Genomic DNA, 14,755 nt, shown 5'->3' on the forward strand with positions numbered 1-14,755 from the left:
AGCTACTGCAGTTGACCAAGCAAAAGACAGTGGGGCAACACTGGGGGACAGATGGGGGTCACCGCAGTGTGGACAGATTCTAGAGAAACTTAGGAGGTGGAAGCTAATGACTTGGCAAACGCATGGACTTGAGGGGGAACAGAGGAGTCAAGGACAAGCTCTAGGATAATCTTGGCAATTGGGTGGTGCCCTTGGGAGAGATGGAGAAACAGGGGAAGCTGAGGAAGTTTAGGATGGGGGTTGGTTGACTTTTTCTTAAAGGGCCAGAGAGCAAATATTTTAGGATTTGCAGGTCTCTGTCACAACCACTCAACTCCGCTGTTGTAGCACAAAAGCAACCAAAGGTGATACATACACACACATGACCTTGGTTATATTACAAAAAACTCAAATCTACAAAAACAAGTGATGCGCGGGTTTGCCACACCTGGCTTAGGGATCACCATGTTCAATGTGCTTACCCTGGATCCAAATGGAGATCCTCAGGAAAGAGTTGGAGAAATGGGTCTGAGCGTAGGAGAAAGGTCAAGGTGCAAGAGAGAATTCAGGCAAAGTCGGAGTGCAGATGGCCATCTAAGACCCAGAGAGGGAGAAGAGCAGAATGCTGAGGGCCAGGCCCTGAGGACAAGGTAGGGATAAAGGAGACTGGAGAAAGGTCCTTCTGAGTGCTGGGAGGCACACCTAGACAGTGGGCATGTAGGCAATCAAGTCAAGTAGACAGGCAGCCTGCAGGCTGGCATGCGTCAGTTGGATGTAAATGAGGGGTACCAGAATATGCCACCCCAAAACATGCCCCTTTGGCCTATGGATTATTTTGATTAAAAGGCCCCTGACAATCAGCAGATGCAGGAAAAACTCTGAAAACTAGTCATAAGTTTTCTTAGGAAAATCTCCATTTATAGAGGAATTTCCCATCTGTAAAAGGTGTCTCCCTCTTCCATACCTGGAAAAGGAGGACTCTTATCAATGGAGAAGGCAGGACTTCAATCTGCATAACAAACTTTACAAAACAGCCCTCCCCTAACTTGCTTCCCCCACCCAGAAGCCCCAAAGTCCTTTTCTTCCATCTTTGCCTAAGATGGTTACGTATCTAAGCTGGGATGCTCCCACATGTCATGTGCGATGTGCGTGTTAATAAACTCCTTTTTGGTTTTTTCTCTTGTTAACCTGTCTTTGGTCAGTTTCATTTACAAAGTCCCTGCTGGAGAACCTAAAATGGTTAAAGGAAGAGATTATTTTTCCCTCCTGTAGATAACTAAGGAGTCAGTGACAAGAAAACGGGTTTGAGGAGGGATCTGGAGACAGGAATGTGGAGTCAGCAAGACGATGGACAATTCTCAAGAAGTACTGAGGCGGGAAGCCCCATAAAAAGACCGGCAGGACCCCCAGACAGGGCCACTACTCTCCTGCCAGCACCATCTGCTTCCCTGGCCCAGAGGTTCTATCTCATTTTTCGCCTCTGAAACTGCTTACTTACCCCCTAAAATTCTATTGGTTCCCTGAGCTCAGTCCTGATTGGTTATTTCTCTCCCTCCTGATTGGTCTATTTCTACAAAGCTTGTTCCTAATTAGTCAAGTTTTGTTATACCTTATTTGCATATGATGTTGCAGAGTGTAAACTGGCAGCCTATAAAAGCCTGTGTAAACCTACAGGCGGGGTCCAGAGCTTGGAGTGTTAACTCCTCTGGGCCTGCTGGCTTAATAAACCTGAGTTCTCCAACTCTCCGAGTGCTGCTTGGTCTCTCGCCCGGATCCAGGTTGCTGTCAGAGCTGAGCTGTAACACCGAGCTGTAACACATTTTTCCGCAACAGTATGGGCAGTGAAGGTGTAGCGGAAGGTGGCAGCTGCAAGGGAAGATGGAATACAGGGTCGTCCGTTGATGGGAGACATTTGCTGAAACGCTGAAGGGGTGAGACAGCACTACTGAGGCTGCAGGAGGGGGCAGAGGGATGTATGGCCATCCCGCCACTAACTACCTGTGGCAACTCGGACTGCTTCCTCATCTGCAGAGCAGAAATAATAGGGTCTGCCTCATGCAGTGGGTGCAAGGTACATCCATGGCTCAGCGCACAGCAATAGGATTTCAGTAAATATTTCTCCTCTTATCATCCTCCCCAACCCCCAGCACCCAAAAAGAATGAGTCTCGGGGTGGGGGACCACCGGAGCCTGCAAGGTTTCCCAGATTTGCAGGAAGCCCTGGTGATCTGGGAGTATCTTGAATAATCACTGTTTTCCACTTTTCTGTGAAAACCTCAATAAATGGTGGGGTTTTGTTTAAAAAAAAAATCAATAGGAATAGCAGGAACATAAGCTAGATGCACCCCAGGGCTCAGCAAGTGTACTAGAGGCAGGATTTTTATGAGGGTTTCGACCGGTTTTGGCTTGTTGGAGCAGTGAGCGACTGCTAACTGGTCCGAGGCCAGGCCTTCCAGAGTCACGTTTTCGACCAGGAAGGGAGAGTGATGGGCCCTTTGCAGCCTGAGTTTTTATTGCAAGGGTGGGAAGGATTTGTGTAACAGGTTAAATAGTGTCCCCTCTCCCCCCACCCCCATTCGTGTCTACCTGCCATCTCAGAATGGGACCTTATTTGGAAATAGGGTCTTTGCAGAAGGCATTAAGGTAAGGATCAAGCTGAGATCAGCCCAGATGTAGAGAGGGCCCTGAAAGACTAGGGTCCTTATGAGAAGAGAGGACCAAGGTGGGAGGATATAGCTCAAGTGGTAGAACGTATGCTTAGCATGCAGGAGGTCCTGGGTTCAATCCCCAGTACCTCCTCTAAGAATAAGTAAATAAACCTAATTTCCTCCACCTACCCCAAAATAAATAAATAAATAAATAAAAATAAGTTAAAGAAAAAAAAGAAAGAAGAGAGGACCAGACATGCAGACAGAGGAGACCATGTGAAGCCGGAGGTAGAGATTGGAGCAACGAAGCCAAGGGTTGCTGGGGGCCGCCAGGAGCTGGAAGAGGAAAGGGAGCATTCTTCCCTAGGGCCTTCAGAAGGAGCCTGGCCTGCTGACACTGGCCTCTGGCCTCCAGAATTGTGAGAAGATCAATTTCTGCTGTTTGAACTGCCCGGGTTAAGGGCATATGTTATGGCAGCCCTAGGAAGCTCATATGGCAACCTGGCTTCATGCTTGGTCTTGGGCACCTGAGGCCAGGTGGTGGCACTGCCAATAGCTTGAGGGAGACTCTTCAGCTTCAAAAGGTCAGAAAGTGGTATGTGGGCCTCAGCTCGGACTGAAACAGCAGCACATCAGGAACATCATGGGAGGGCCCATCAAACTCAGAGGTATTTTATGTCAACTCCCACGCTGTGACAAGAGACACCTTCAGATTAACTTTTCATTGACAAATATTTTGAAAAAATATGAGCCACTGATGGCCCAAGAACTTTACTTCTATGCGTTGTCATCAGGAAAAATCTGAAGAAGCTTTCTCCCCCAACAATGTATATCCTGACCTTATTTCTAATACTGAAGAACTAGAAGCAGCCTGAATGTCCAATATTGAGGGAATGGTCAGATAAATTATGGTATATCCACCAGCTGGATTACTAAGCAGCCATTGTAAATATTTATGAAGAGTGTTTGATATTTACACAGAGCTTTTAATGATGTGGCAGAAAGGGAGTGACATTCTGCTAAGCAGAAAAAGAGAACTGTTACAAAATGATACAATAGGACGCTAGTCATGAAAAAAATGCATAAAAAAAGACAGAGAGGAAATATGCCAACGTGTCAGAGTGGTCCCAAGTTGGAGGAATTATGGGAGTTTATTAAAAAAAATTCTTTATACGTTCTATATTTTTGAAATGGTTAACTATGTACATGGGTTACCTCTACAGTCAAGAAAAAAGTAAAAACCGTAAAATGCTGCGTACGTGGTTTCCATTTTTATTTTCTCCGATGGGTGATTGCACATCAGCGAATCTTGAGCGATGCTAACTACTGAGGCCGGTCACGACACACACACGGACAGAGAGGTCGCACGGGCTGTGCCGGGCTGGCTGTAGCAAAGGTACGTCAAGTTACACAGGTGGATTGGTAGGCTGGTTAAAACACACCACCGAATGATGGGACACTGTCGGGTCAGGCCGCCTCTCCTGCCTGCCACTGTTGTTTGCGGAGGTCTGTGTGTTAGGCTGGTGAGTGGTGTCCCGCTGGCACTCCGCCCGGTGGCCCCCGGTGTGTGGAGAGTGCCTGGGTCAGCATCTTCTCTGGCTCCCCTTCTCATATGCCCTTGCCTTGGTGTTGGAGCCTCCAGCTCTCTGCTACCTCTTCCAAGCCCTGGATGTGGTCCAGCCAGGGCCCCATCCCCACTGTGCTCCACACACCTGGGACAGATGTTGCAAGGGGAGGAAGAGCCAGGAGCGAAGGGACACACTCCTGATGTGAGCCGTGCCCAGACACGGGAGGGGAGGATGCGGGAGACAGGACCACGACACCACACACAAGCTCAGTCTTTACAGATGGCCCTCTGTGTCTCCAAAGACACGTGGGCTGTGTGGAGCCCTCCGGGCACAGCCCCTGGGAGAGGACAGATGGGGGTAGGGGATGGAGCCGTTTGGGGCAGGCCTGACAGCAGAGTTAGAGGGATGGGTGGGGAATGTGTCCAACATGGTGCTAGACTGTTGACGAGTTACGACTATTCACACCTGGGGATCATGCCCCTCTCCCAGTTCATTAGCACGGTGGGCTAGATACCGCTAGATAGAAGTGGAGATAGACTTTTTCGAGGGAGGACCTTTCCTGGCGGTTGGATAAACAGTGAGACAGACTCCTGGGTTCGGCATGCTCTGGGAAGGGCCATGCGACGGTGAGGGACTCCCTGTTGCTACACTCTGTACAGGGCGGCCCCTGGTGGCAGTCACGGGCTTGCCTTCAATCCCTTCCGATGCGGAGAGCTCTTGGGCCCCGGTGAAATGGGGGCTATGAAGACAAGAGGATGGGGGGGGGGTCCCCGTGGCCCCGGGGGCACCCCACACGGGGGCTACATGATATTGCACTGGGCGGCCCCGCAGCAATCCTTGATGAGTGCCAGCCCCGTCTTGGCCACCGTGGGCTTGCTAGGCGGGGGCTCTGCTTTCTTCTCTGCCCGGGAGCCTGCAGCAAGGGAGGGGAGCAGAAGCAGAGAGGGGAAGCAGGAGAGAGGGAGAGGTGAGGTAAGGACAGCCCTGACCACCTGCAGCCCCTGTCCCACCCCAACCCTGGCCAGGCTTTGCTCCGACACCACAGATCACGTGGTGGGGGGAAGTGGCATGATTTTTATATGGTCCTGGTGACTGTTTCCACCTCCCTGGCGGCCACTGGCTTTCAGTCCTTGACTTTAGCCTGTCTCATATTCTGTTCTCCTCACCATTGCATCTGCCAAGCCGAGCACAGGGTCTGGCATTCAAGAAGTATTTGGCAAATGATTAAATGAGAAATTTTATGTAAGCCGCTTTGCTCTAAGGGCTCCTGTCTTTCAATTCTGGAAAATGCTCACACATTACCTCTTCAGACACCCTCGCCTGTCATTCCCTGCTCTCTCTCCTCCTGGAGTGCCTATTAGATGTCAGCTGGGCTTTCTTATTCTAACCTCCATGTTTCATAACTTCTCTTTCATATTTCCTATCTCTTTGTCCCCTGTTGCTGCATTCTGGGTAATTTCCTCAGCTCCGTCTTCCAATTATATGAATCCTCCCTTCAGCTGTGTCTCTGTGTTTAATCCATTGAGTTTTTATTTCAGTGACAATAATTTTTTTAGAAGGCTAGCTGTTTGCTAATCTACCTATTCTTGTTTCGTGGCATCTTGCTATTTCACTTTGGGTATTATTCCTTCTCTTATCTCTTTAATCATTTTAAATATAGTTCTTGTCCCTTTTAGATAGCCTGTTATTTCTGGTTGATGGGAGGACATTCTCTTTGTTGCATCTGCTGATTCCTATCATGGTGGTTCAATTCTTCATGGGTTTTAAGTTTTTATTGAAAGATTGTCTTCATAGGGATTTTTATCTGTGGGCTGTGTATTATGGGAGTCGAAAGGTCTCTGCCTAGTAATTTTTTGAACATTTTTTTATTGAGTTATAGTCATTTTACAATGTTGTGTCAACTTCTGGTGTAGAGCACAATTTTTCAGTTACATGTGTCTGCCTAGCAATTTTATATTTGCTTTGCTGGGATCCCAAAGATTTCGCTGGTTTTAGGTTCATTTTAATTTTTCCACTTGGGATCCCAGCACCCAAGATGGGTGGCGTAAATTTGGACCCCACAATGGGCCCCTTGCACGTGGTGCAAGCTTGGCGTTTTGATTTCTTGCCAGAATTCTTTTTTCTATCTATAAACCTACATAAAAGGCAAGTTTCCTTGCTCCTTCTCTGCAGTACTCAGTGGAGTTTTTCTAGTTTGCCTTTTGTGGAAGAGACAGTCCATTGAGAAAGCTGGGTTTAGGCAGAGATTATGTGCCTTGTGATTTTGGAGGTGTGCAGAAGGGACCAGGGCCCTTCTCTTTCTTTACTTCTACATGCTGTACAGCTGTGTTTTCATGGGATATTAAGTGATGATCAGTGAAAACTGGGTTGGTGGCTGCATTTGATAGTGGAAACTTTGGGGTTTCATCTTTCTAGCAAGATTTCCTGTCCCTTTTCCTCTAATAACAGCTCATGTCCCTGTGGCTACAGGAATGGGCAAGTAACACAGATCTAGCCAATCACAGGTTCCCAGCCTTTTAGTGACAGTGATGGCCTAGGAGGTGGGAACCTGATCCAAGAAAGGCCAATCAGAATCTTATACATTCAGATACCAGGAGAGGGCATCTCTGGTGTTGCCTTGCTGCTGCTAAGCTATGGCTCTGGAGTTCTGGCCCGAGGGGAGAAGGCCTGTGTAGTAGGAGAAAATGAAGCCAACACGCCAAGAGGGGCCAAGATGAGAGGTGGAAGGAAAGCCAGGGTTCTAACAGTGTCCAGTCCCTGAAGCCCTGGTTCCGATTGCTCTTTTTTCCCAGCAGATTCCCTTTTCGCTCGGGCTGGTTTGGATCAGGCATCCATGTCTTATAACTGAGTGGCCTCACTGGGCCAACGAAGAGCCGGCAGTTCCTCGACGGGAGCACCTGTTACCGCTTTCACATGCTAGCGGATGCTGGGGCCCTACAGACGGAGGGCCAAATGTGCAGCTTTTCCCCAACTTATTTCACACAGAATCCTTTTTGCTCTGAGTGTTTTGTGAAGCTAATATTCTGAGACGCAAACTCCTGGCTCCACTTTTCCAAAGGTTCCAACTCCAGCCAAGGCCAGAGCTCCCTGAGCCTCAGTCCCTGCTTCCTGCCTCTGTGGCCACCCAGGTCTTTCTATGAAATGCACCAAACCATATGATGAGAGGGTGATGGCTGCTGCCAGGACTGGCTACAGAGTTTGCAGAACCCAGTGCAGTGTCCTTCTAGGCGTGGGGCCCTGGGCGGCTGCACGGGCTGCTTGCCCATGAAGCTGGCCCTGCCTGCTGCCATCCGGTGCTCAAGTTTGATCTCTAGAAAGCATTTTGGTGTGCCCCCTCCACCCCTGACCTCTTTTAAATTTCCTTTTCTCTTGGATAAGGGGAGGTGAATGAATAATGTATGCACTCACTGGCTGGAGATTTGGTTACTTTGTCTAGAGGTTTTAACTTGATTCTCAGGAAATCGGCCATTTCTTTGTCTTCTTCTTGCTCCCTGTGTAGACAGATGTGTAAAGACAAGAGGAAAATACAGTAAGCTGGGAGAGTATCAAGGAACTGATGAAATGAGGCGAGAGGGAGGGACCATGTGTCAGACTTTGTGGACGGTGCATGCATGCTGTTCTGTGTTGCGTGTGGATGGTGTGCATGTGCTGGTGCGTGTTATGCGTGGGTAGTGTGTGTATTTTGGTGTGTGTTATATGTGGGTGGTACATGCATGTTGGTGTGGGTTATGTGAGTGTTATGTGTTACGTATGGGTGGTGTGCATATGTTATGTGTTATGCGTGTATAGTGTGTGCATGTTGTAACTGGTGAGTCTACTATGATGCAGAAACATATCAGTGATAGAGTAAATGCCTACCCAGGCTAGTATGGGACCCCGGGGCAGAGGCATGGATGTTACAGGACCCAGCCTCCCTCCTAGAGGGGAGCTGGGATGGCCCTCTCCTGGCCATGTACCTTTAAGTTGCCCAGGACAAGGTACATGGCAGATCTCAGAGGGCACATCACCTCCACTCTTCCAAGGGTCACCAGGAGCAAAATCGACGGGCCACGCCTGGTTGAGCTGGGCAAGGTGTGTCCTAGGGGCCTCGGAGAACTCAGGAAGACACAGAGAACTAAACGGAAGCTGCCCTCTGGTTTGGAAGAGGCCCTCTCAGCCTCTTCCAAAGGCTTTGCTCCAGGACAAAAATAATCAAGAAGAAACATTCATATCTTTCCTGTGCCCCCGCCTCCTTGGGAGCCTTCAGCTGCACAGGGCCCACTGTTGTCCAGACCAAGGTGGCCGGTGCATCTGCAAACAGGAGATCCTGAAGGCCAGGAAGGGATATCAGAGCCACCGAGGAGAGGGGAAGGAGAGAACAAAGCTGGGAAATGAGGAAGACGGGCGAGGAAGCAAGTCAGTACAGGGTGTAGAGTTTCTGTAGAAACCAACAGAAATTTCTGGAAGTTGCCTTGAAACTTGGGAGAAATCACCGTGAAAAGAACGTACAGGAAGCTCTGCCATGTGTTATGTGACGTAGTTCCTCCCTGGTTACATCCTCGAATGACATTCACTTAAGACCCACAGGCCTTTGCAAAACTCTCTGGAGCTGCATTTGAATTTCTCTTGCGTGTGAAGTGAGTCCTCAGGCCAGAAGGCCGGGATGCATTTGCATCCAGCATTTGGGGAGTGTTTGCCCATGTCTGCTGCAAGGCTGTGAGTCCCAGGAGCAGATGTGAGGTTTTGGCAGGAAGCTGGGTTGTGTTCCAACAGCCCTGTGCTCGGGGGACACATTTTTTACCTTAACCGTTCGACCTCTGCGTCGTCCACCAGGAAGTCTCTCTTCTGCACCAGTTTGTGGATTTTCTGGATTAGCTCATCCTCTCTCTGCTTCTGCAGCTTGGTTTTTTCTTTTTCTGGGAAGAAGAAAACATCAGGAAAGAAAGACAGTCTGAGTGCAGCTGGTGAAAGCACTTGAGTCAGAGGGGCCAGGGTCAGAATCCTGGCCTTGCCGTCTAATTTGCTGGGTGAACTTGGAGAAGCACCTTGAGCGCTTCAAGCTTCTGTTTCCTCCTCTGTAAAATACACACAGTGAGGCTTAAGTGCTCTGATGTTAGTAAAGGACTTTGCCTCGAGCGGGCCTGCGGGCAGCCCTCAGTAAGCCGTAAGGATGCAGCAGTGGGAGCGGGAGGAAGGCGGGGGGAAGAGGGGATTACCCTAGAGTGGGGCTCAGCCCATCTGTCAGAAGAAAAGCGTCCATGCTTTTCCATCCTGTCACAAAGACTAAAGGCTAAAAAGCCAAATCGTAATAAAAGAATGAGGGTTGGACATGAGGACTGAGGAAACCAGGAGGGCGGAAACTGAAACCTGCATTGGGCTCCCTCTGCTCAGACCTCTTCAGAAGATAAAAAAGAAAAAGGAAAAGTGGGGCAGCTTGTCCGTCTGCCTGCTTCTGCTGGCAGTGACAATTTCCTCCAGATCTGGAGGCAGAACCAGAGACCAGGAGAATATAACATTTAGATTAGAGAGAAAAATCCATGTCTCCTGTTAATCAGAAGGAGGAGCGAGGAAGGTGGGGTGGAGTTGCTAGCAGCCTCCGGATTCCTGGTTACAGCCGCGTTGGTCACGGTGGTTATCATTCCCCCTTTGGACTCTGTCCTCTCCAAGTCACCAGCAACAGTCCTCCGATATCCCTGTGTCCCCTGCCGCGCCCCGGATGTATGCCAGATCTATCACGTAACAACTGGCAGGGCCCGTAGGAACTCAGAAGCCTCCCTCCCCAAGTTATTCATTCCTATTTTCTGTCTCTTGCCAGTTGAGGCATCCCCCAGGCTTCCCAGATACTCAGCTGCAGCCCTCCACTCATGCAGCCCCTCCCAGCAACTCACAGGAGAAGCCACCTACTCAAAGTGGTCTGTGCCAGCTCACGAACCAGTTACTCACCCAAGTCTCCACCCCACCGGCCAAGGCTCTTCACCTGCTTGTGTGTGTGACCTACCTTTCCTGCCAGCATCTCCCATCTGCTTCTGAGCACCACCCACCTGCCTCCAGGTACTACCTACCTGCCTGTAAGCCCCACCCACCCACTGCAGGCCCCACCCACCTAGCTGTAGGCATCACCCATTTATTTGAAGGTGTCACTCACCTGCCTACAGGCACCACCCAACTACCTACAGGTACCCTTTTGCTTGCCAAAATCATCTACCTATTTGCTACCTTTATCCCCTGCTTGCTGGCATCACACACCTGATTCCTAACAACTCCATATACTTGCTGATGTGACCTTGCTCCCCATCTCCCCCAGGGCACCCACTTCTTTAGCCCAGGCCACCATCACCTCTCCCTGAACCATGTCTCAGTCTCCTAACTGGTCCCCCTGGCCTGCAGGCCCCATCACAACCGTGAGCCCTCGCTGCAGAGTCAGGCAGTCCTGGCTTGACACCCCAAGCTCCTCTCCTTCCTAGCTGTGTGACTCCGGGCACACTCCTCAACCTCTCTGAGCATCCACTCTCTCCATACAGATAATCATGAAGTTGTTGCAAGTTTTAAGAGAGATAAACCAAGTGAAATATTAGGCTCACTGCCCGCTGAATAGTCAGGGCTCATGAACAGGCAGCTGCTATTATTATAAGCTATTATTTAGCATCCTCACTGTTGTTTTAATGATTAAATGCCCTCTAGATGAAATATTTACTGAAGCAGGTACAAAAGAAAGCACTTATTTAACGAAGGAAAAGCAAGCCTCACCGCATCAGTGTGCAAATGCTGAGTGCTTCACACATCGCAGCAATTATCATTCTATTTGTATGACTGTGAGCTTTACATTTTCATTTAATCTGGGTTTCTCAACCTTGGCACTACTGATTCTCGGGACTGCATCATTCTTCGTCATGGGGCCTGTCCTGAGCACTGCAGGATGTTCAGCTGCATCCCTGGCCTCCACCCACTAGATGCGAGAGGCACTTCCCTCTCCCGGTTGTGCCAACCAAACGTGTCTCCAGACATGGCCAGTGTTCCCTGGGGGCGGGACAAAGTCATCCCTGGTTGAGAACCACTAGTTTAATTCTTTCCAATAACGCTATGAGGGAGAAACTATTTTTATGTCCAAGGGGAGGACACCACGCGAGGGCAGGATACCAAGGCTTCTACAGCCAGATCCAAGTGTCCCCAGCCCTGAGGGGGCGGTGGTGGCAGTGGAGGTGGGGTGAGACGTCTTGGCCTGTTCTCGAGAAGCCCCGAAGGTGGGAAGGGCCCCAGGTGTCCTCTCTAATCAGTCTGGTGAATTATTTTCTGACCTTGGCTGGAGAAACATGATTTTCTTGGCCATGCTTAATATTTTTATTGATGTATTGCTGGGAGCACCGGGGTTTTTCCCCCCTAAGCTCAGCTAAAGCCATCGAGAAAGCTGGCCCTGGTCCAAGGAATACATAGAAAAGCTCTTAACAAGGAGTCAGAGGAGAAGGTGGAGAGAGGTGAGCGGGAAGGCAGGAGAGGAAAGGAAAACTGAGCATCTGAACTTCTGCACAAAACTGATGGGGAAGGTGGGGCTTCCTGGAAGAATCCGCGGGGCTGGCATTGAGGACCTGGGCTCTGTTGCCAAGGGGCCCTATGACCTTGTGTGAACCATGCTTCTCAGTGGGACAGTCGATGGCATTTCGAGTAGAACACGTCCTTCGGGGGGACTGTCCCCTTGATGCAGGTTTAGCGTTCTTGGCTTCTGCCTGCTGGGTGTCAGCACTGATCTCAACTTACTTTAAACTTTTGGGGAGTTTTTTGGCATGAATTTTGGTACTTTAAATGTTACATTAAAATATAATCATGGAGTCTTTTGTGTGCCAGCTGAGTACCTTGTTCTCTTCACCCTGGTCCCCGTCCTGGTCAGTCGTGCACCCCAGTCATCATGTCAGCCAATGACCCCCTCTCCCACCCGTTTCCACCCATACTCCAGAGGCCGCCACGGCACCCATTGGAGCCCCTCTGGCCTCGTGGCCACACAGTCAGGTCTCCTTTGCCTCAGCAGCACCCACATGTCCTGCTGAACCAACAGGGGGCTCTGGAAATCCTTCTCCCAAGATGGTGATGTCAATAGAGGTTGGGCCTATCACAGTTTCTGGGGAAGTTGAAAACTGGGACACAGAGGCCCTGAGAGCTGGACTCTGGGGTGGGAAGATCACGGAAGAGAGATGGAGTGGCCTTGCTTGGCTTGTGTGCCAGAGGGAGAAAATGGGACATGGTCCAAAAATGAAGAGAGAGAGAGAGAGAAAGGGAGAAAGAGAGAGAGAGTCCAAGTGCCAAAGAACATTCCACCAGTGCTCCGGTTTCTGGTTCTGGACTCTTGTGGGGTTGGGCTGGGCATCACGCCTGTGTTAGGATACTCAGTACTCCCTCGCCACCCCATTTCATTTGGAAACACCCTATTTGAAAATAGGATCTTGGCGGAGGTTAACAAGTTGAGGTCATAGCCGTTAGGGTGAAACCTTCCTCCAATGACTGGCGTCCTCCTAAGAAGAGGAGAGGACACACAGAGACACACAGTGAGAGGAGGGCCCCACGACGACAGGGGCAGAGACTGGGAACGCAATCCAGGGAACAAGGGGTGACGGGACCCCCAGAAACTGGAAGAGGCAACGGGGGATTCTCCTCCAGAGCCTTTCGGAGGGAGCATGGTCCTGCTGCTACTTTGATTTCAGACTTGTGGTTTCTAGAAGGAAGTTCCCGGACTTCTGGTTTCTCTCAAAGAATCAAAGTTCTGTTGTTTTAAGCCACCAAGTTCGTGGGGCTTTGTTACGGCCAATTAGCAAGCGGATGCAACTCCCACAAGCTCCGGGAGCTTCCGGTGTCCCTCAGTAGTTGCCTGTTCTGTGTTTACAGAAGCCTGGAGGGGTTTTAATACCTTTCAACCGGATAATGCCTCGGAGGACGATAAAATGAGAGTTGAGCTGGCCTGGTGCCTCTCAGCCCTGGCTGCCCATGGCAATCATATAAGAAGCTTGTAAAAAGGACCGATGCCAGCTCCCCACGCTAACCGAAGTTTCTAGTGGGTAGTATCTGTACTCAGCTCTTTCTCCCCTCCCCATTCATTTGTTGTTTTATAGTTAACATCTCACTCTCTGTGGCAAGAGTTTTATGAAGATATCATCCACATAGCATACAGCTCACCCATTCCAGAGTTAGGCAACCACCACCACAATCAAGTTTAGAATATTTTATTTGTTTGTTTTGGGGAGGAGGTAATTAGGTTTATTCACTTGTTTATTTATTTTTAATGGAGGTACTGGGGATTGAACCCAGGACCTCATGCATGCTAGACATGCACTCTGCCACTGAGCTACACCCTCCCTCCAATCATAGAACATTTTAATCACCTCAAAAAGAAACCCTGTATCCACAGCTGCCACTCCCTTTCAATTAGGACTGTCTACTGACCTGCACACTCCCAGAGCCTGCACGAGGCCCGGCACCGAGCAGATGCTCATTAAAGCAATGGTGTCGCCTGATACTATGGTCATCCACACACTCCCATTAGAACTAGAGTGTGTTGACGCCTGCACTTTGCATTTGCTGTCTCGCATCATCCTACAGCATAGCCACAACCATGTGAGCGCCCACTGTGGGCTTCCTTTTGCAAACAAGGAAATTAAGGCTCAGGAAATCAAGGTTCTCAACGAAGTTCATTTAGCTGGTAAGCCTGGATTCAAACCCATATCCCTGGATTTGAAAGTAATGGTTCTTAGACGGGGGGCAATTTGCCCACCTCCACCTCCGCTGCCAGGGGATATTTGGCAATACCTGGAGACATTTTTGGAGACTTTATACCATTGTTAAGTCGTAACATCGTTAAGTCAAACCATAAGTCTGGGGCTGTCTGTACTTTTGACAAATGTCAGCGACCCCAGAGGGCACCTTACCCAGCCTGGATGCGCAGGGAAATCTTTCTTGAGAAAAAGGACCAGACAAGCTATAAGCTGAAGGGTGAGCGGTGATCTGTTTGGGGAGTGATGACAATAGCAGCACGGATTTATGAAGCACTTACTATAGGATGGGACGTGTGCTAAGCACCTGCAGGCTTTTTCCCTCGGTCAGTCTCACCACAGTCCTTAGAGGTAGACAGCATGGCTGTCCTCGTTTACAGATGAAGAAATCGAGTTTGAGTGAAGTAACTTGCCCAAGATCATGTCATTAATGAGTGACAGATCTGGGTTTGACTCCAAAGCCAGAGCCTGTAGCCACTATACCCACCTGTTTCCAAGCAGGATAATAAGAGTCATCATCGCTAATATTTACTGGATTCTTACTTTGGACCAGATACTAAACCAGGCACATGGCTTATACTGTTTCATTTAGCACAGAGAGGTTTCTATCTAGTGAATTAAGTGCTGTTACTATTACTACCCCTTTTTCAGAGGAGGAGAAATTGAGTCTCGGAGAGATAAAGTGACTTGCCCAAGGTCAAGGAGGTGGCCAGAATTAGGACTCGAACCTCCGGGCCTGCCTGACTTGGATTTGTGTTTGGACCAAGCGATCAGGGACCCCTGAGTCACGAGAATGAGGCTGCACTAGGAGTGGAGATGAACTCTGGCTT

General features: G+C 49.5%; 1 protein-coding gene across 1 annotated transcript in view; it reads right to left on the bottom strand.

Moving 5' to 3' along the window:
* Positions 1-3,875: 3,875 nt before the first annotated feature.
* BMERB1 (bMERB domain containing 1) overlaps positions 3,876-14,755 on the bottom strand; it is a 107,744-nt gene continuing 96,864 nt past the window's right edge. Inside the window, exons 4-6 of the mRNA XM_006179073.3 lie at positions 8,975-9,089; positions 7,603-7,685; positions 3,876-5,107 (exon numbers count right to left, since the gene is read on the bottom strand). Coding sequence (XP_006179135.1) covers positions 4,995-5,107; positions 7,603-7,685; positions 8,975-9,089 — 311 coding nt within the window. The 3' untranslated portion in view covers positions 3,876-4,994. The remainder of the gene's footprint in view (positions 5,108-7,602; positions 7,686-8,974; positions 9,090-14,755) is intronic.

This window comes from Camelus ferus, chromosome 18, assembly GCF_009834535.1.
Source record: "Camelus ferus isolate YT-003-E chromosome 18, BCGSAC_Cfer_1.0, whole genome shotgun sequence".
In the NCBI taxonomy this organism is placed as follows: Eukaryota; Metazoa; Chordata; class Mammalia; order Artiodactyla; family Camelidae; genus Camelus; species Camelus ferus.